The 19098-nt window shown below is 53.8% G+C and overlaps 4 protein-coding genes across 16 annotated transcripts in view; 2 read left to right on the forward strand and 2 right to left on the reverse strand.

Moving 5' to 3' along the window:
- Positions 1-1065: 1065 nt before the first annotated feature.
- On the reverse strand, positions 1066-3307 carry Hsd17b8 (hydroxysteroid 17-beta dehydrogenase 8). Of its 2 annotated transcripts, XM_005318827.4 has the most exons (9): positions 3159-3307; positions 2761-2978; positions 2532-2648; positions 2334-2426; positions 2146-2231; positions 1955-2039; positions 1702-1744; positions 1445-1519; positions 1066-1259 (listed from the first exon to the last, which is right to left on the reverse strand). In XM_005318827.4, the coding sequence occupies exons 1-9, from the start codon at positions 3202-3204 to the stop codon at positions 1243-1245; spliced, it is 780 nt and encodes a 259-aa protein (XP_005318884.1). In that variant the 5' UTR covers positions 3205-3307; the 3' UTR covers positions 1066-1242. The 2 variants fall into 2 exon arrangements, with proteins under 2 accessions (XP_005318884.1, XP_013222034.2); XM_013366580.4 differs by lacking the exon at positions 1702-1744.
- A 118-nt stretch (positions 3308-3425) lies between these two features.
- Positions 3426-7591, reverse strand: Slc39a7 (solute carrier family 39 member 7). Of its 2 annotated transcripts, XM_005318828.4 has the most exons (8): positions 7435-7591; positions 6730-7129; positions 6473-6641; positions 6259-6312; positions 5972-6124; positions 5685-5825; positions 5279-5475; positions 3426-4308 (listed from the first exon to the last, which is right to left on the reverse strand). In XM_005318828.4, exons 2-8 carry the CDS (start codon positions 7123-7125, stop codon positions 4036-4038), a joined length of 1383 nt encoding a protein of 460 aa, XP_005318885.2. In that variant the 5' UTR covers positions 7126-7129; positions 7435-7591; the 3' UTR covers positions 3426-4035. The 2 variants fall into 2 exon arrangements, with proteins under 2 accessions (XP_005318885.2, XP_040138383.2); XM_040282449.2 differs by lacking the exon at positions 5972-6124.
- A 112-nt stretch (positions 7592-7703) lies between these two features.
- Positions 7704-14853, forward strand: Rxrb (retinoid X receptor beta). 4 transcript variants are annotated; one of them, XM_005318829.5, is made up of 10 exons: positions 7704-8125; positions 8791-9038; positions 9528-9684; positions 10009-10188; positions 11859-12031; positions 12395-12524; positions 12729-12861; positions 12966-13069; positions 13400-13505; positions 13613-14853. In XM_005318829.5, the coding sequence occupies exons 1-10, from the start codon at positions 7897-7899 to the stop codon at positions 13758-13760; spliced, it is 1608 nt and encodes a 535-aa protein (XP_005318886.2). In that variant the 5' UTR covers positions 7704-7896; the 3' UTR covers positions 13761-14853. The 4 variants fall into 4 exon arrangements, with proteins under 4 accessions (XP_005318886.2, XP_005318887.2, XP_077876346.1 ...); XM_005318830.5 differs by having other exon boundaries at positions 12978-13069; XM_078020220.1 differs by lacking the exon at positions 8791-9038.
- Positions 14854-15627: 774 nt separating this feature from the next.
- Col11a2 (collagen type XI alpha 2 chain) overlaps positions 15628-19098 on the forward strand; it is a 29181-nt gene continuing 25710 nt past the window's right edge. For 3 of the 8 annotated variants that reach the window (XM_078020222.1, XM_040282447.2, XM_040282446.2), the window contains exons 1-3: positions 15689-15801; positions 16178-16309; positions 18863-19012. In XM_078020222.1, the coding sequence (XP_077876348.1) occupies positions 15777-15801; positions 16178-16309; positions 18863-19012 (307 nt within the window). In that variant the 5' untranslated portion in view covers positions 15689-15776. The other 5 variants (XR_005732715.2, XR_005732716.2, XM_040282445.2 and 2 more) reach the window with 4 other exon arrangements.

Raw genomic sequence — 19098 nt, forward strand, 5'->3', positions numbered from 1 at the left:
AACTCTCGGCCGGAGCTATAGACTCGAGAATTGCGTTTGGACAATCAAGAGCCGCGGCCCGGGGCGGGGGAGGGAGGCGCACAGGAGGAACAGGGGAATGGAGACACCACGCGGAAGCAGGGACACACACACACACATAAGATGGGTCCCCATTGGGGAGGGGGGTGTGCGCGTGTGGGTGGGGGACACAAGGGACAGAATGTCTGGAGTGGGAAGTGGGCAGAAGCCTTTTCCAGGACTCTAAAAGAAGGGAACCGAGAGGAGAGGCAAGAGGAAAGAGCAGAGCGATCCCCATTGAGGGCAGGGAATGAGAAGGATATGGGGGAAAAAAGACCGTGACGGGTTTTTCCCCCCCCGCCAGTCTATGCAGGGGTTCCCGGACTTGGGCAGAGGCTGCCAGGGGATGGCCTGTCTCTGGGACAAGTCAGCAGTGGGTTCCCTCGACCCCCCACCCCAGTTGCCCCCTACTTCCCTGTCCTCTCCTTCAGTCCGTGGCCAGTCCTTATGTGGGCGCCAGAGTCGATTAGCGCGGACCCCCTCCCCTTCCTCCTCCTTCTCTTCCCAACCCCCTCCCTTCTGCTCTCCTCCAGCCCCTTTCATCGGCTGGTCCATTCCCCTAATCCTGGCCCCCTCCCCTAATCCCCCCCATCCGACCCCAAGCCGGCTGCAGCTATTGTAAGGTGGAGAGAAAGGGGAGGGGGGACTGAGAGAAAGGAGAGGGGTGGGGGAGGGCCACCTGTTCCAAGACCCCCTTCCAAGGCCAGACTGGACACCAGGATGGGGCCAAGAACAAATCACCCTTGGGGACCATAAGGACTCAGGGAGTTGGGGTGGGGGGAGGGGACTGGCACTGCAGAACCAGCCAAAGGGGGTAGGGCAGAAACCCCTCCCTCCAAAAAGACCCAGAGTGTCACGCATACACAGTGACATACACTCTTTCCTCTCACACCCGGCGGCGGGGGTTGCCCTGGGAGACCAGGCAGTGAAAGGGAACAATCCTTCGGGAAAGGGAAGAGGGGGAGGTGGGGAAGGGTCTGAGGGCTTGGACACAAGAAGAACCGGAGGTGGCAGGGAAGAGGATTTGGAATTTATTAGGGTCACAAGCACCCCTGCCTCCCGTATTCAGCATTCCTGGGCCATACACTGCCACCTCTTTTGTAGCCTGGGAACTTTGAGTCCTCATCAGCAGGAGACCCGGCAGAGTGGTGGGGGAGTGAGAAGAGTCCAGGGTCCTTGAGGCAGTTACATGAAAAGACCTCCTGGGAGGGGCAAAAACATTTGGACAGATGCATGGGTGGAGAGATAAATGGGCTGGGGGTACCCATTTCTGTTCTTGGCCTTGGAAGCCTCTGCCCTTCCCACAGTAGCTCCAGGCTTCCCTCATTTTCTCATATGGTTTGAGTTCCACTTCTGTGCCCTCTCTTTCCCCATGCTGGCATCATACCAGTGACTTCCACTGAGGCCCCTGTGATGTAGCCACTGTCTTCAGATGCCAAGAATGCAACCACATCTGCCACATCTATAGGAATGGTGGGGAAAGGGCACAATCCCATTCACTTCCATAGATTCAAAGTAGCCATGATCTCTAGCACCCCCTCACCCCCACCCCAACTACAAATACTGGTGAGACCCTCCCCAAAATACAAATCTTGTTTTTTTTTTTTTTTTATTCAGGTTCCCTCCTCTCCACTCAGTGCTCACCCTCAGGGTTCCCCCAGTGTCCCATTGGGATCATTCCGATCACCTGGAAGAAAACACTCATATATGGGTGGTGAAAGTTTCTTTTATGGATTTGTTTTGAAGGCCGAGTCCATGATTTTTTTCTTTTGTCTCCATCCCTCATACATTTTTTGAATACTTACTGTTTGCCAGGCACTGGGCCCAGCATTCTCTCTCTGAAACCCAGAGATGTTGGGTCTCTGACTGATTGTGTCCTCCACTGATGGCCTCCTACCTTATCCTTCACTTTCTGTGGCATTTTCTCTGTCATGGGTGTTGCAATGAACCCTGGGAGGACAGAGTTACAGCGGATCCCATGTCTGTGGAAGGGAGAGTGGCTGCTGAACTCTAGACCGATTGCTGACCCTTCCCTCACGGCACTACATGCCTCAGTGAAGTCCCCTGCACCCGAGGTGGCTGACCAACCGTCCAAGCTCTCGGGCTGCAGTCTGGGTGAGCCCAATCACTCCAGCCTTGGATGCAGCATAGTTTATCTGCCCGATGTTCCCCACCTACAGGTGAGTCAGAGATCTAAGGTGAGTAAGGAATCTCAAGGAGGGGCCCTTCTCTCTGTGCCCACTTGGCTGGCTGACCTTGTCCCAACCCAACCTGACCTTTCCAACGATGCTACTGATATTGATAATGGAGCCGTGACAACCACTGGACACCAAGGCTTGAGCTGCAGCCTGAGTAACTAGGAAAATGCCCTGGCAGAAGAGGGTAGTAAGGTGAGATCAGCTGGGGTGACAGTCCTCCTCCAATTCCCTCTCCTGGCTTGGGGGATCAGAGGTCACAGGTTCAGAGGTCACCACCTTGAGGTTGACGTCTATGACTTGGTCCCAGTCATCCTCAGACATGTGGAGCAGAAACTCATCCCGAGTGATGCCCGCACAAGACACAACGACAGATGGCGGGCGAGAAAAGCTGGCCTACAGGAGGGGGGAGGTTACACATCAAAACACCACAAAGACCCAGGGGCAGTGGGGACAATGTTAGAGCTTTAACTGTGTGCGTGCAAGGGCAAGGCTGCCTGGAGTTCACCTGCACTTTTTCCAGCAGGCGCCTGGTGGCCCTGGCCTCAGACACATCAGCCTGGAAGGCAGCGTGGTTCCCGCCCGGCGCCCCTTCCTCACTCCTCGACCCGTCTAGCAGCCGCACCGTCTCCTGAGCTGCTGTCCCGTCCACGTCGCAGGCGGCTACGGTAGCCCCCTCTCTGGCCAGGCGCGCACTAACCGCCCGGCCGATGCCGCTACCCGCACCTGAGATGGGAAAAAGTATGCGGAGAAGGGAAGGAGAGAGGAGAGGCCGGGCCAGAAGTCACAGGGCGCAAAGTTAGTAAAATTCAAACAAGGTGCCAAAGGTCACTGGGGCCGTGGGGCTTGAGAGTGCTCCCCTTAATATAACTCGGGCACCCCAACCCGCCCTAAGACCCTCTGAACCTGTGACCAAGGCCAGCGCAGAACGGAGCCGAAGCTGAGACGCCATGGCGGGCGGCGGGTGGGCGGGCACCCAAGCCACGAGCCAATCCAAGCACAGTGGGGGCGTGGTAAGGCCCCAGCGAAGCCCTACCAGCCACAGGCCATCTGCGGCCCTGAGCGCCGGCCGACCTCCCACCGCGGGGGCGTGTCCAGACGACACCGAAAGGGGGCCTGGGGAGTGGGGGAGACAAGGGGCCCCATTCCCCCCCAAAAGACAAAGACTGCATGTGGGGCGGAAGATCCAAGGTCTTTATTTCCGGTCACCACCCCTCCCCCTCGATTCAAACACAATGATATAAAATGAATAGAAACGAAACAAAAATTAGGCTATGAGATTACCAACTAATCTTCTCCCACCCCCTAATCCTCTGATCACTCCCAAATCAGAACACACGATTGATGTTTACCCCCAACTCCTCCTGTCACCCCCTCAGTCCGGGATTCAGGTCTTCCCTGAAGCCTCCACCAACAGATGAGAAAGACCTTGGAGAAATGTTTGGCAGCTTGGTCCTCAGAGAACAAGTAGGTAGGGTACACCAGGTAGGCTGCCATCCTTTTTCTTGCAGTTTTCTTCATGGCCCCATTTTTCCCTCCAAAATCTACAATATAGCTGGGCAGTGCCCAACATTTTGGTCCCTCTGGCCTCTTATTCTCACCTCTATGACCTCTGTAAGACTACCAAAACTTGAAGGTCCTAATACCAAAGTCACTGTTTTTTCTGGGCTACAAGTCCTTCCTCTGGCAGACGTCCATGGCCAGGGCCCCTAGCTACCATAGACCCCTGACTTGGAGTTAGGGGTAGACGTTTGGGGCAGGGGTGGGGGTGGTTTATCCCACCTCACTCGAGGTGGGCAATCAGCACCATCATGACAACTCCTGCCAGCAGCCCCAGCACTTCCAGGAGTGACTGTAATGGTGACGCCTCCCTCAACAGCTCTGGCAACACAGACACTGTTGCTACGTATATAAAACCACCTGCAGTGAATGGCAGAACCCAGCCAGGACCTGCACCACCTGCAACTTCACTGCCCACTACTCCTCCTTCAGTGAGAAGGGCACAGGCTGTGCCTGCCAGTGCTCCTACTGCTGTCAGTAGTTGTAGACGCATCGCCTGGTGGGCAGAAAAGAGAAAAAGGTACTCATCAATAGCTAAAGACTATCAACGATCTATTTATTTATCTATCTATCTATTTATTTATGGTGCTGGGGAGAACCAGGGCCTGTGCATGTGAGGCAAGCACTCTACCAATGAGCTATATCCCCAGCCCCAAGACTATCAGTGATTTAGATGTGATTAGTGAAGAATAGGTGTGTAGGTGTTGGGTACACGTCTTCAGAAACTAAAAAGCCAGGTTTAAAAAGATGGGAAGGTTGTTCCAGACTACATATTTTCTGAAGAAAAAAAATTGTATATATATATATATTGCAGTCCTGGAGATTGAACCAGCGGCACTCTACCACTGAGCTACATCCGTACCCAGCCCTTTTTATTTTTTATTTTGAGACAGGGTCTTGCTAAGTTGCCAAGGCTGGCCTTGAACTTTTTTTTCTTGGTACTGTGGATTGAACCCAGGGTCATTTGACAACTGAACCACATCCCCACCCCTTTTTATGTTTTACTTAAGAGACAGGGTCTCACTAAGTTGCTTAGGGCCTTGCTGAGTAGCTGAGGCTGGCTTTGAACTTGTCATCTTCCTGCCTCAGCCTCCTGAGCCTCTGGGATTATAGGCATGCACCAGCATGCTGCCCTTGGCTTCGAACTTTTGATCCTCTTGCCTCAGCCTCCCAAATTGATGGGATTATAGTATGCCATTGCACTTGATAGAAAAATTTGAGCATAGGTCCTTCCCATGGACCTTGTAGTCCAGTGTATAACATTACCCATAAAATAATCAGATCACTTATAGACTTGCAATTCAAGAAATACTGAATTAAAGGACAAAGAAAACAAAACTTCTTCATCCTCATTTCTAAATTTGTTGTCCATGTTTAGAACTAATGAGAGGCAGTCCTGGGTTTTGAGTGAGTGAGCAGGAACAAAGGGTTTGAAGTAATTATGCTTGGTGGGCATCATTACTAACCTGCTTTTTGCTGCAGCCAGACTGGACCAAGATGGCAAAGTCCCCGACCTCATGGGGCACTTCATGAAGTAGGACAGTCATTGTGGTCAGTATTCCCAGCCCTCGGCCCCCTCGAAAGGAAGCACCAATAGCTAGACCATCTGTGAAGTTGTGTGCCAAATCAGCAGCCAGATTCAGGTACCCGGACACACGCAGGTCTTGTGTAGCACAGAGAAAGAAAATGATCAGAGGCATCTATCATCCCCAGTTCCAGTCCTCGTCAGCCATTCTCATATCTCCTCTCAGAGATCATCTCACACATAATCCCTCAGTGTTTCCCAGACACATAGCAATATCCACAACATATATTCTGTGTGATTCACAATGGTGCCCCTTGCCCAAGCTTATCATCAACCCTGGCCCTTACCTGAGCCTGTTTTTTCTTCTTCAGGGTTCTGAGGTCTTACTGGCCCATCTTTGGGCCCGATGCTCCCTCCTCTCCTCTTCCGCAACCCTCTTGCTTCCTTTTCTTCTTCCTCTGAGCTGGACTTCTCCTTTGAAGGATGCTCTGAGGGAACAAAGGAGTTGGTCAGATTGAGAGCAGACATCTTCTGACACATCCTCAAAGGGAAGTCTGTTCCACCTGACAGCCACAGGATGAAGGGATTTTGAGGCACACAAGGTGGTTTTCAGCAGAGTGGTTTCTGGGCTCACCCTGTCTTCGGTGACTTCCATGTGTGGGACCATGTCCATGCCCATGACTGTGTCCATGTCCTCCTTTTACATGTCTCACAAATTTCTCCACCACAAGGAAGGCGACAATTCCACTGAGAACCCACAGCCCCACAGACAGAATGGGGCCCTGGCCTGGGAATGGAGGCATTGAGAGGTTATGGGAGATGTGGATTATAGGCTCCTCCTCAAGTGCAGGAGGTGAAGAACAGGAAGACACAGATTTTTCCCAGCATCCCAACAGCTGTACCCATATATCTCTTCCTCACCACTGTGGGAGTGTCCATGTCCAGGCTGTGCCAGAGTGTTGTGAGAATGAGGCTCTGCAGGAAGAAAGAAAAAAATGTAGATGAGGAAAACATGTCCTAAAGGACGTGTATGTGATAAATATTAGAATGTCAGGAATCACAAAGGAGAAATAACCCTTTTTTCCCTAAAGAATAAGATAGTAGTTTATACTTTGAGGCAGGATTAGATACTTACCCAGGGCATGAGGGATAAGATGCAGGAAGGCATCTCCCAGGAGCCCTCCAGAAGCAAAACTTAGCAAAATCTGGAGCAGAGAGCGGTGTCTGGGGGAGTTTGACTCCACTGGGATAAGGAAGAGGACAAAAAATGGAGCTGCAGAGATCAGCACCGTGGCTCCCAGTGCCTAGTGAGGAGAGTCAGGGGTCAAGTTTTGTGAAGTTTTCCAACAATCCAGAAATAGTCCCTCTCTACCCCATCCCCTGGGAACTCACATAAGCCCAGAGTGTGACAGTGTCCAGGTTGTGCTTGATGCTTGGAGCTCCAGACTCCCCATAGCCTCCATGATGTTCACGGTCATGTCCATGTCCTTTGTGATAAAGGCTTTCATGGGAGTGGCCATGGTGCAGATCCTCATGTGAATGTCCGTGATCATGACCATGGGTATGCCCATGCCAGATGCTCTCGTGAGTGTGGCCATGGCCATGAGCATGGCTGTGTCCATGGTGGAAATCCTCATGTGTGTGCCTGTGGCTGTGGCCATGGAAGTCCTCTTGCATGTCCTCGTGAGGGTCACCATGACCCCCGTGTACGGCAATCAGCAGCCCCAAAGACGCCCAGGTCAGCAGTCCTACGGCCACCCAGTGGGGGGCCCGCAGGCCCCTGGCCATCACGCTGACCAGAGGGACAGAGACAATGACTCTACTTGACCCTCAATTCTACACGGGGTCTGCTTTACTCAGCTTGCGCCCTCGGACCACATCCACGGGACGCTCCCCCATTTCATTCAGTCCCCTCCCACATTGTTCCTAAGACTCGTTCTCTTTATCCCGAACCCCTTCCTGGATTTAGGCCCCCCCCCAAGACACCACTCTAGCCTTTAATCAAGACACTTTACAGGCTCTCTGGTCCCTCGTCTCTATGACACACTAGATGGGAAAAGGCCTGAAAAGGACAGAAGGGAAGCAGGGAATTCTCACCGGCTCCGGGATCCTCTCCGTTCCCGTTTTGCTCGGACGTGGCAGTCACGCCTCTAGCTCCCGCGAGAACAGGAAATTTCGTTCTACCTTTTCCCTAATACCTTTACCAATATGGCGGCACTCTAGTAGCAGAGAGGCCATTCTACAGTGGCACGCATGCGCGGAAGTGGAGGTTATTTAAGGGGAGGGTGGGCGAGGCTGACTAATAGGCTGGAGGAGACCGCCTCCTTCATTTTCAACTAGGCGAGGGGGCGGGAACTAGCGACGAGACTTCCCGTCTGTACAAAGATGGCTGCCACTTAGGCGCTGTCATTTTGGTACAGAGCTGAGCGAGCCTCTTAATTCGACTCGATCCAGGCCACCGGCTTTTTCTCTGGGGCTTCCTCGTGGTCAGCTAGTCCCCCGGTCAATCCTTGGGAACCCCTGGCACCTCTTCGGTATCCCTACACTCAACCAGAAATCATGTCTTGGGCCGCCCGCCCGCCCTTCCTCCCCCAGCGGCATGCCGCAGGGCAGTGTGGGCCGGTGGGGGTGCGAAAAGAAATGCATTGTGGGGTCGCGTCCCGGTGGCGGCGGCGACGGCCCTGGCTGGATCCCGCGGCGGCGGCGGCGGCGGCAGCCGGAGAACAACAAACCCCGGAGCCGGAGCCGGGGGAGGCTGGACGGGACGGGATGGGAGACAGCGGGCGGGGTGAGTGTCCTAGCGGACGGGCTGGAGAGCAAGTGACCGCGCTATCTGCACCCCTCCCCCATGCTCTCCCCCAGCGCTCTTTCCTTGGCGCTCCCGCCCCCTTGTTTGTAAACACGCGTCTTCTACCTCCCGAGGGCCTTAGCGCCTTCCTCCCCCACCCCCCGGGGCGGGGCGGGGAGGGGGAGTTTCCGCCCTCCCTGTGGTGGCCTCTGAAATCCCTGCACCCGAGGTCCTGGGTGTGAGAATGACACGATTCCCCTTGAACTTGAGGACTCTGGACGTTTGAAGGCAGACCCTGCGTCCTGGGGGGGGGGGCTCTGGCTGCCTGGTTATAATGGAGGGGGGTTGGCTGGTCCAGCCCACGTGCTGCCCCACCCAGGGGACACCTATACTCCCGGTGACCTGGTATTCATTGAGATGCTTTGGTTGTAATTTTTTCTCACCTGAATTATCTTCCCTCTCTTTTGTCAACCCCCTCCTTTCACCATAATTAGGAGTTAAACTGTTTGACAGCAGGGTATTTCTGTACTTGGGGATGAGTGGAGTGGGGTGGGGTGGGGGCTTGGAAAATTAAAGTCTTCAGGTGGATGACTGGGAGACTCATTTTCTCTTTTTGTCTCTTCTGTCTCTGTGTGTCTCTGTGCTGTATGTACCCTTCCCCCCAGATTCCCGAAGCCCAGACAGCTCTTCTCCAAATCCTCTTGCCCAGGGGGTTCCTCCCCCTTCTCCTCCTGGGCCACCTCTTCCCCCTTCAGCAGCCCCATCCCTTGGAGGCTCTGGGGCTCCACCCCCACCTCCAATGCCACCACCCCCGCTGGGCTCCCCCTTCCCAGTCATCAGTTCTTCCATGGGGTCCCCTGGTCTGCCCCCTCCAGCTCCCCCAGGATTCTCCGGGCCTGTCAGCAGCCCCCAGGTGAGAGGTTGTGACATACTTACTGCCTCTCCACTTTCATTTCCTTGTAACCCCAGATCCTTGTTTGAACTTCCCATTATCCACTGACCTTCCAAGACCTCTAGCAGGCCTGTGGTCCTTAGCCCTTCCTGAGGCGACTGATTTCCATTGCATGTTTGATCCCTAACTCTATTAAATAAAATAGCCCTATTAAATAATCTTGATGTCCCCTTCACCTGCCAATGAGTTTCCACCCATCTTGTCCCACCTGCCATTCCAAGACACATGCCCTTCAGGGCCACTGTGTTTCACAATTTCAAGGGACAACTGTTATTCTCTTTGGGGTTGTGCTCCAGGGATGACCCTTCTCATAGACTTGAGTGTAGCTAATGCTCTCTGCGATGTGCAATGCAGGGCCCTGCCTAATGATAGGGAATGATTTCCATTACCTCCAAGAGATTCTGCTTCCCAATGAGTCTCCCTGTGACTTCCCTATTTCCCCTATCCCAGATTAATTCAACAGTGTCGCTCCCTGGGGGTGGGTCTGGCCCCCCTGAAGATGTGAAGCCACCAGTCTTAGGGGTCCGGGGCCTGCACTGTCCACCCCCTCCAGGTGGCCCTGGGGCTGGCAAACGGCTTTGTGCAATCTGCGGGGACCGCAGCTCAGGTATGGGGCTCAGAGCACAGAGGAGGAAACAATCCTGGTGCTTCTTGGGTTGGGTCAGAGCAAGTAAGCTGGAGGAGGCTGAGGAACCTGAAGCTCAGATGTGGGATGGAGTGTGTGGGGTTGGCTGAGGGAAAAGCCAGCTTTTGTAGGGCTTCTGAACAGTGAAGAGGGTGGGAATGGATTATCCCTTAACTTCCTGGTTCATCTACACTGGACAAATGTTAGGAGAACTTTGACTAAGTTTTGCTTAGGGGAAATTTGTAAGAATTAATGGTGATGAGGTCTCCATGCAGCCTTAATGTTGCTATCCCCCTCCCCTTGTAGGCAAACACTATGGAGTTTACAGCTGTGAGGGCTGCAAGGGCTTCTTCAAGCGCACCATCCGCAAGGACCTGACCTACTCATGCCGGGACAACAAAGACTGTACAGTGGACAAGCGCCAGCGGAACCGCTGTCAGTACTGTCGCTATCAGAAGTGCCTGGCCACTGGCATGAAGAGGGAAGGTAAGGAACTTCTCTACTTAAACTTTGCAGTCCACGGGTCCTTCCTTTCCCATCCTGCTGGTGGGAGAGCAGGGAGGAAGTAGAGGGAAGACTGAAGGAAACCACAGCCTGTGTATCTGTCAGGAATGTGGGACTATTCTCTCTGTCCTCCAGGGGGCGATGTTTGTCTTCCCTCTCCCTCTCATCTGCTCTTCTTGGTACTCTGTTCCATCTTAATGGTTCTGTCTGTAGTCTGCACTATGACCCCTCCCCAGCCCAGACTGGTTCTAGGGTAGGATAACCTTTCCTTACCTATCATGGTCTCCTCTGTCTCCTCTAACTTGAGCAATCACTCCTCTCTTTGATCCCAGCTCTCCTCTGGTCTCCATCTCTCTGTTCTCTGTGGTATTTTCTCCCACCACTGAGACTCTACCCTCTCAAGCTGTAGACTTTAATGAAAGGCCTTGCCTTCCCTTTTTTACGTTTCCATCTTGTCTTCTTTTTTAAAAATTTATTTATTTTATTTTTTTAAATTGTAGATGGACACAATACTTTTATTTATTTCTTTGTGGTGCTGAGAATCGAACCCAGCGCTAGGCGAGTGCTCTATCCCTGAGCCACAACCCCAGCCCCTCTATCTTGTTTTCTTAAGTCTGGTTCCTGGAATTCTGAGAGAGACTCTTCAGAAAGTTTCTTGGTCAAATCCCTTCTTTAGAAAAGACGAGCTGGGGGCCTGGCTTTCCCAAGGTCATGCAACAAAAGAGTAATAGGGCCAGGATCAGAGTGCTAATTCTGAAGATGCAGGCCAGTGCTCATTTTACTGCCTGTTAAATTGAGTCAGAGGGACACAAGATTTGTATCAGGCATGCTTGGTTTCAAGTATAGAATCTGCCATGTAGTATGTGAACATGGGCAATTTATTTAGTCTCTGTCTCTCTCTCTTTTTTTTTTTTTTTTTTTTCGTGTTACTGGGAATTGAACCCAGGGACAGTTAACCACTGAGCCATATATCCTCAGCCCTTTTTTATATTTTATGTCGAGATAGGGTCTTACTGAATTGCTTTGGACCTCGCTAAATTGCTGAGGCTGGCTTTGAACTTGGTGATCCTCTTGCCTCAGTCTCCCAAGACGCTGGGATTACAGGCGTGTGCCACCTGTCTGGCTACTATGTAGCCTCTTTAAACCCAAGTTCTTCACCTTTAAAAGTGGGAACAAGAGTCCCCAGGGTCCTTTTGATACTTGAGTGAATAGTCAATATGTTTCTTAGCACTAGTTTAGCTTAAGCTTAGCACTGTTTAAATATCAGCTTCCTTCCTAATTCCTTTACCCTCCTCTTTCTTTTTAACTTATTAATCTGCCCTTTAATTAAACTGCTGCTTTCAGAGTGTCCCAGTCTGCCTTTTCTAGTGATTTCCCCAATTGTTATAAACATTTCCCAAGAGACATTAGACTTTTTTAAAACATATTTTTAAGCTATAGATGGACATAATATTTTTTAAAGTTTTATTTGTTTATTTTTATATGGTGCTGAGGTTCGAACCCAGTGCCTCACATGTGCTAGGCAAGTGCTCTACCACTGAGCCACAACTCCAGCCTCAAGACATCAGACTTTGATAAGGTTCTAAGGATGTTTCAGGACTCCCTCTTGGCTGGCTGCTGACCTTTCACTTTTTTCTCCCCACCCCCTGCAGCTGTACAGGAGGAGCGTCAGCGGGGAAAGGACAAGGACGGGGATGGGGAAGGGGCAGGGGGAGCCCCCGAGGAGATGCCCGTGGACAGGATCCTGGAGGCAGAGCTTGCTGTGGAGCAGAAGAGTGACCAGGGCGTTGAGGGTCCTGGGGGAACCGGGGGTAGCGGCAGCAGTGTGAGTGATGGGATCAATCCCTCTCCTTTGTGATGGGGGGGGCGGTGCTGGGGAGGGAGTCTAGGTCTGTTCTTTCTGCCCTTCCCTTCCCCTCAATGTTCCTCACACTTCCTGGGACTGGGAATGCTGCCAAAACAAAGCCTCTCAAAACATTTCAGGTGGGTGTGTTAGCTCCCTCCATCTGCAGGACCACAAGCAAATAACTAATCCTTTACACGAGTGCCAGTCAAGAAGCCTGGTTTACAGAGATTGGTCTAAATGAAGAAAGATTATATAGAGAAAGGGGATGTTAGATCTCTTACAAGGGGGGCTCCCAGTGTACCTCCAGATCGTCCATAAATCTTACCCCCCTGTCCCCTGCAGCCAAATGACCCCGTGACTAACATCTGTCAGGCAGCTGACAAACAGCTATTCACACTTGTTGAGTGGGCGAAGAGGATCCCACACTTTTCCTCCTTACCTCTGGATGACCAGGTCATATTGCTACGGGCAGGTCAGTGACCTTGAATCCCTTTGACCTCTTGACATTTGACTCTTCTTTGGCTTCCTGACCTTCAGTGACCTAGTGGCCTTACCTTGCATACGCAAGGGAGCCAAGCTTGTCGACCTTGCCACCTCTTCTTCTCTTCCCCTGATGTGCTTTGAATCCCATGAGCTGAGCTCTGGCTCCTGACCCTTGCTGCCCTGCCCTCCGCAGGCTGGAATGAGCTCCTCATCGCCTCCTTCTCCCACCGGTCCATTGATGTCCGAGACGGCATCCTCCTGGCCACAGGTCTCCACGTGCACCGTAACTCAGCCCATTCTGCAGGCGTGGGAGCCATCTTTGATCGGTCAGTGGCCCTCGGCTGGGCTAGCCTGTAGGTAGAGGAGGGTGGGGCTATAGGCTGGTCCGTGTCCAAGGCTGGCTGAGCTGTGACCTTTGAGTGACCTGCAGGTCCCTCTCCAGGGTGCTGACAGAGCTAGTGTCCAAAATGCGTGACATGAGGATGGACAAGACAGAGCTTGGCTGCCTGCGGGCAATCATTCTGTTTAATCCAGGTAAGGGGAGGATTACCCCCGTCTCTCAAGAGCAAGGCTACCTTGGAGCCTCCTCTTCTCTGGAGACTCCTAAGTTACCCAGCTATCCCCTTCAGTAAGACCCTCAATCTGGAAATCTCCCAACTGACTGAGGAAAAAGCTACTTCCTCTGATACATTCCCTTTCTGACCCCCATCCCACAAACCCAGCAGGCCCTGCTTCCCTTGCTTGACATCTGGCAAAGGGCAAGTAGGTGGAGCCCTAAAGGGGTATCCTGTGGGCCATACCTGCATATCTGTCCTGATTTGATTTGCCTGCCTTCCTCTTCCTTCTCTCTTCCTGCCATCCCAGATGCTAAGGGCCTCTCCAACCCCAGTGAGGTGGAGGTCCTGCGGGAGAAAGTGTATGCATCATTGGAGACCTACTGCAAACAGAAGTACCCTGAGCAGCAGGGACGGTGAGATAGGGCTTTGGGGACTGAGGCCCCCAGCAGGGTGGGGAGGTGTATGTTTCTGGGCCTGTGTGCTTCTAGCTCTTATGTCCCTTCTCTGTCTTCCACCTCAGGTTTGCCAAGCTGCTGCTACGTCTTCCTGCCCTCCGGTCCATCGGCCTTAAGTGTCTAGAGCATCTGTTTTTCTTTAAGCTCATTGGTGACACCCCCATCGACACCTTCCTTATGGAGATGCTTGAGGCTCCCCACCAGCTGGCCTGAGCCCTTGCCAATGCCAACATGTGGTGCTCCTCATGGTTGAGGGGTGCTGTCTAAGAAGACTCAGCCTGGGACAGGGTGGGAGGGACTGTGTTCCCAGAGAGGAGTACGGAGCAGAACCAAGACCTCCAAGGGATTTGTCAGCTCTCTAGTGGGTTTGCTTGGTACCCCAAGTCAGGGGGGGACCCAAATCCCTATGAGGACTGGACATCTCTCTTCATTGTCCTTGAGTCTCTGAATTTGTTGGGGTCTCCCATGATTTGGGTGATTTCTTACCCCTTGTTCCTCTCCCAGCACAAAGCACTGGCCCTGCTCCTGGGATCCTGCTTCCTTCCCATCCTGACTTACTCCCATTTAAGAGTGGAAGTGGGAAAATCCCCCAGAGATGGATGTTGGGGGGCAGGCCCCTCAAACTGATGGGCATGGAAGAAGGTCTCTGACAGGCCTTCTTTCTCCCAAACCTGACAGATGGGGACCTCTGGAAGAGGGAGGAGGTCCTGTCACTGTCTCCTATCCAGAGTCCCCTTTTACACTTCACCTTCTGCAGTCAGACTGAAAAATAAAAAAAAAAAAAAAAAGGGCGGTGGTGGTTTAAGGGGCTGGTGGAGAAGTAGGAACTGATCTGCTATTTTTAATTTCCTCTGAGGATAGAGACTTGCAGTTAGACTCAAAGAAGTACTGTACTTTCCCAGGTTGACTAAGAAATGCCAGTGTGGAGGTATTTGGGCAAGGCGGGTCCCTGAGATGGTCTGTCCCTGGGCGCCTCCAAGCACTGGCCTTCCCAACCCACTCTCTCCCCTTCTTCCTGTCTAGTTTGGGGCAGGGGTCTGGGCTGTGATGATGCCCTGGCTGGCTGGTTTGGTGAGTGTAGTCCCTGGGTCCTTTCACAGTTCTCCCACAGCCCTAAGCACCAGGTGTAGGCTGGGGACATAGGATCCTTCCTGGCTTGAGAATTGAGGGGAGGTGGCTAACCTGCAGAGATGGAGTGCTGGGGCTGCATGATTTTTTTGCCCTGCATCTCTTCTCTTTGGGGTCCTTTCCTCTCTCTTTACTCGCACATAAAATCGCTTTCAAATTAAAATCACAGTTTTCTGGACTGAGGTGAATATATATATGGGGGTGGGCAGCGCCGCACGGGCCTGGTATGGGGGTACCCTTATCTGGTTGGGAGCTCTGGATGCACTCCCTAGAGGCAGCCCGGGCCGAGGTTCCCTGGGGCCTGAGAGGTTGGCGCAGGGTGGGGGACACAAGGCGCGCTTTGTCGGGGAGGGGGGAAGAGGGTGTGCCAGGCTGGGGGCGGGGCCGGGCGGAGGAGGAAGGGGGGGCAGCTGGTTCTCAAAGGCGCCTTGTTCACTTATGCCCTCCCAGCGCCAGCGGGCGGCGGCGCCTAGGCTTGCTTCGGCAGGCCTTCTCTCCGGCCGCGCCGCGGGCTCCGGGCAGACCCGGCGCGGTGCCCGTTAGTGGGGGCGCGCCGGGCGCCGAGTGCAGCAGCCTCTCCAGGCATTGCCGGTCTGGAGGCGGCCCACGTCCCTGAGTGACCCCATTTCCCGGACCCTACCAGCTTATCGACTACACGCTTATCCCATCACTGGGTTCCTTTTCACCTGGGCTCTCCCTGACATAGTCCCTTTTCCGTCTCCTGGGACTTGGTTAACCTGTGTTTGTTCGTCTCTGGCCTCGCTTTATTCCAAAGCCGGCTTCCTCCGTTCCTCAAAGGAACCCCTCCCCTCTGCTCCCCACCACCAGTTAGTCGCTATCTATAGCCTTGTCTATAAATACCCCAGCCCGGTGCTGGCTCTGTAATTACTTGGGGCGGGGCGAGGGAGGTAATTATGGAGACCTGATTACGGGTGGGCGTGGGGGTGGCGACCCTGGGCCCGCCTCTCTCCTCCCACTGTGTCCTGAATCCCTCCCAGGACTCTCCGAAAGGGGGTCTGGACCCCCAAGGGGGAGGTAACCCAGGAGTGTGTGTGACTGGACGTTTGGATCCTAGAAAAGGAAGGGGCTGGGGAAGACAGTATGCTCCCTAAAAGGCGATCTTGGGGTACTGGCCACTGAATCCCTGCATGGGGCAGGACGGTGCAGATCGAGGGTCTGCAACAGAGGGAGGTTTCCCATCCCTAACCCCCACCCAGGCCCAGGTGGGGAGATTGAGGGTGGGGTTTCCCCTCGGTGGCTGTGGGCGGGCGGCTGGAGGCGGGGGCCGGACCGGGGGGCGGGGGCGGGGTGGGGGCTCTGGGCCGCTGGGGTGGCCGGGGACACAGAGGAGCGGCGGCCACCGAGGAGGGAGCAGCATCGGAGCCCCGACGGCATCTCGCTATATGGAACGGGGCCGTTGAAAGCTGTCGCTGCGGACAGCCTCCGACCTCTCCTGAATCCCGGGTTCGGAGACTCACAGCCTGCTTGCTGTCTCCTGTCAGCCTCCAGGCGTACCTGGGTCCCTGGGACCTGGCGCTCTGGTCGTCCAGTCATGGAGCGGTGCAGCCGCTGCCATCGCCTCCTCCTGCTCCTACCTCTGGTGCTGGGGCTCAGCGCTGCCCCGGGCTGGGCAGGTAAGAGGAATTCTGAAGCCTGGTCGTCTGAGTCTGCTGGAGCTCTAAGTATCCCCCGGGAGGGGAGCACTGATACCTGGGGCAGTAGATTCTAAGTCTAAGGAAGGGATTTGGGGTCTTCAGGGTTTAGGCAGGAAGGCAGGATACTTGGGTTCTTTGGAAAGAGAGTAGGGATCTCTCTCTCTTTGAAGTGACTGGAAGAGGCAGGTAAAGCGGAAAGGATGAGAGTCACCATAGACAGTCCTGAGTGCTTTTGTTGGTTCCTCAGGATGGCTAGGGCCAGTCTGGTCCAGGCTTTGCTGATGTTGGGATGGTAGATACCAGTGTTGATGGGTGAGGGATGAGGGATGAACATCTTGGGGCAGAGCAGAGGCTAGTATGCTGAGAAAGAAGGGATGCCTCCACTATCTGTCCCATTGGTCTCCCCCGGCAATGTCCCCCACCCCCTCCCTGTGCCCTCGATGCTGCCACGCGGCTGGCTCTGGGGAGCACTAGGGCTGGCTGCCAACAGGACGGCCGCTGGACAGGCCAGGATCAGGTGTCTGAGGCTGGAGCCAACTCTTTGCATTCCTGCTCCACCCCTCCCCCTCTGGCCATTTGGGATCCCCTGGGACCCTGGTGTCCACAACCCCAGCCTTTCCTTTTTTTCCCCCAGGACACAGAAGTTCTGGCTCCTAGAAAGGGGGATTTGATATCAGAACAGGAGGCTGGGAGCACTGGGCAGGCTGGAGTTCAGTTTCTCCCAAAAAACAGGGGGACTGATTTGTTTATAACTTGACTGTTCATTTCTTTGCTCTGGAGAGAAAATGGTCAGAATGGCAGCATAACGAATTTAGACTAGATTATAGAAAGAACTTCCAAGCTCTGAGGAGTGAGGCTCAGGGACAGGATATTGATGTGTATGTGTATACAGGGTTTAGGAGTTTTTCTTAGGGGGAAAGGAACTCTTTGGCATGAAGGCAGGGGCTAGTCATGATGACTGTGTTCTCTTTGGGGGCTGAGTGGGTGGAGGTGGGACTCTAGGGAGATGGGTTACTGTGGCAGTCCTGAGATTAGAGAATAGGGCATTTGGGGATTCAGAGGTTGAGGGTGATGGGATACCAGTAGGGAGTTGTGGGCAGATGAGACAGTGGGGCGAATGTGGCTTGAGGTGGGAAGAAGGTGGGCGGGCCGGTGGATACTTGTGCATAGGATCCAACTGTACTCTTCTGGGCTCTGGAGGAGGGTGGGGGCCTCCAAGGTCTCCTTGGCCTGGGGTCTCTGTGAGTCTCTGTGTTTCATTCACCTTCATCTCTCAAAGCGGCCCTTGTGTGTTGGTGTTTGCGGAGCTGCCACACGCGGGGGCCAGGCTCAGGCAGGGGCGGGGGGAAGGCCGTGGTTTCCCGGCTCCTGGACTCAAAGGGCCTTTTCTCTCCTGCCTGCCCCACCTCACCCACCCCACCCAGCTCTGCTCTCCCAACTGCTCTGGCCTCTGCCCTGGCCCACACTTCTTTGAACATTTTGCTGAAACTTTTTTGGGATTTTTTTTTTTTCCAATCTGGAGCTGACAGTGTGAGAAGTGTGTATGCTGGGGAACAAGCCAGGGAGAGGTGACCTTTGTCTTCCAGGGAGTTTGGGCTCTAGGAAGCTGAGGTCTGGATGGACCAAGCTGGAGCCTGTGATTTGAATCTTTGGATCACAGGTGGTGGGAGTGGCAGGGCAGGATGAAGGTTCCAGGTGTGGGGAGCTTGCCCGGGTTTTGGGCAAGAACTCTGATGGGATCTACAGATGTGTGGCTTGGGGCCCTGGATCTGCTTCTGCTCTGCGTGGCAGCTTCAGCCATCCCCTCCACCCCGAGTCTGTCTTGCAAGCCAGGGGGCACAGGCTCTGGGGATAGCTCTTTCTTGTATCTCTTGTTATTTCTTGTATCTCCTCAGGATGGGCAGAGTTGTCCCCACCTCTCTAAGCCCAGATCTGTAGCAGCTCAAATTCCTCTCCCATAGAGTTGCCTCTCTGCTCTTTTCCTGGTGGCCCCCCTGCCCCTCCCGTGCCCAGAATGATCGATTGACCAGATGTTGTTTGTGCTGGAAATGGGACAGATGCCAGAGAGCCAGAGACTGGGAGATATGGAAAGGGAGGGAGAGAGGGAGGAAAAACAGGGAAAGAAAAGGATGGAGAGAATGTGAAGGAAATGGAGAAGGAAGAGATGCAGAGAAAGACCAGCAGGTGCACAGGCAGAGAATCAGATAGAGTGAGAGAAGAGACAGATGGCAAGTTGAGAAAGAGCTTAAGAGATACTAATGGAGATAGGTTTTGGGGCTGAGAGACAGAGATAGGGAGGTAGTAAGAAAGACAGATGTTGAAAGTCGAGTTCGGGGCCAAGCTGCCTTCCCCCTCCAGGTAACTTTGTGCTTTTTATCCATATGGACCCCATTCAGAAGAAAGCAAAGGACAAGTGATCTTTGCCTTCCAGGGAGTTTGAGCCCTAGGATGCTGAGTTTTAGACCTCGATGTCCCCTATCTAGGCCCTCCTGAGGGCAGACTCCTTTTCTTGACCCTCGTGGACTCTCCTAGGTGCACCCTCTGTGGATGTGCTCCGGGCCCTGAGGTTTCCCTCCCTTCCTGATGGTGTCCGGAAGGCAAGGGGCATCTGTCCATCTCATGTGGCCTACAGAGTGTCGCGACCTGATCAGCTTAGTGCACCCACCCGCCAGCTCTTCCCAGGTACGTGTGACAAGATCAGGGAAGGAGAGCTGGGAGAGGCCAGAGGGTGGATGGAGTCTGGGATCAGATGGCAGGAGGGAAGGGGT

This window comes from Ictidomys tridecemlineatus, chromosome 8, assembly GCF_052094955.1.
Source record: "Ictidomys tridecemlineatus isolate mIctTri1 chromosome 8, mIctTri1.hap1, whole genome shotgun sequence".
Lineage (NCBI taxonomy): Eukaryota > Metazoa > Chordata > Mammalia > Rodentia > Sciuridae > Ictidomys > Ictidomys tridecemlineatus.

What these genes read in the sequence shown, in the direction of transcription:
- Hsd17b8 (XM_013366580.4), bottom strand. Translation starts at nt 3,204, where the DNA reads ATGGCGTCTCAGCTTCGGCTCCGTTCTGCGCTGGCCTTGGTCACAG. An exon ending in TCATAGACGTCAACCTCAAG is followed by an intron (nt 2,427 to 2,531) that starts GTGGTGACCTCT and finishes CTCTTCTGCCAG; the next exon opens with GGCATTTTCCTAGTTACTCA. An exon ending in GCAGCCCGAGAGCTTGGACG is followed by an intron (nt 2,040 to 2,145) that starts GTTGGTCAGCCA and finishes TCCCTTCCACAG; the next exon opens with ACATGGGATCCGCTGTAACT.
- Rxrb (XM_005318829.5), top strand. Translation starts at nt 7,897, where the DNA reads ATGTCTTGGGCCGCCCGCCCGCCCTTCCTCCCCCAGCGGCATGCCGCA. An exon ending in CACTGGCATGAAGAGGGAAG is followed by an intron (nt 10,189 to 11,858) that starts GTAAGGAACTTC and finishes CACCCCCTGCAG; the next exon opens with CTGTACAGGAGGAGCGTCAG. An exon ending in AATCATTCTGTTTAATCCAG is followed by an intron (nt 13,070 to 13,399) that starts GTAAGGGGAGGA and finishes CTGCCATCCCAG; the next exon opens with ATGCTAAGGGCCTCTCCAAC.
- Slc39a7 (XM_005318828.4), bottom strand. Translation starts at nt 7,125, where the DNA reads ATGGCCAGGGGCCTGCGGGCCCCCCACTGGGTGGCCGTAGGACTGCTG. An exon ending in CTGTCACACTCTGGGCTTAT is followed by an intron (nt 6,642 to 6,729) that starts GTGAGTTCCCAG and finishes TCTCCTCACTAG; the next exon opens with GCACTGGGAGCCACGGTGCT. An exon ending in TGGAAGTCACCGAAGACAGG is followed by an intron (nt 5,826 to 5,971) that starts GTGAGCCCAGAA and finishes TTGTTCCCTCAG; the next exon opens with AGCATCCTTCAAAGGAGAAG.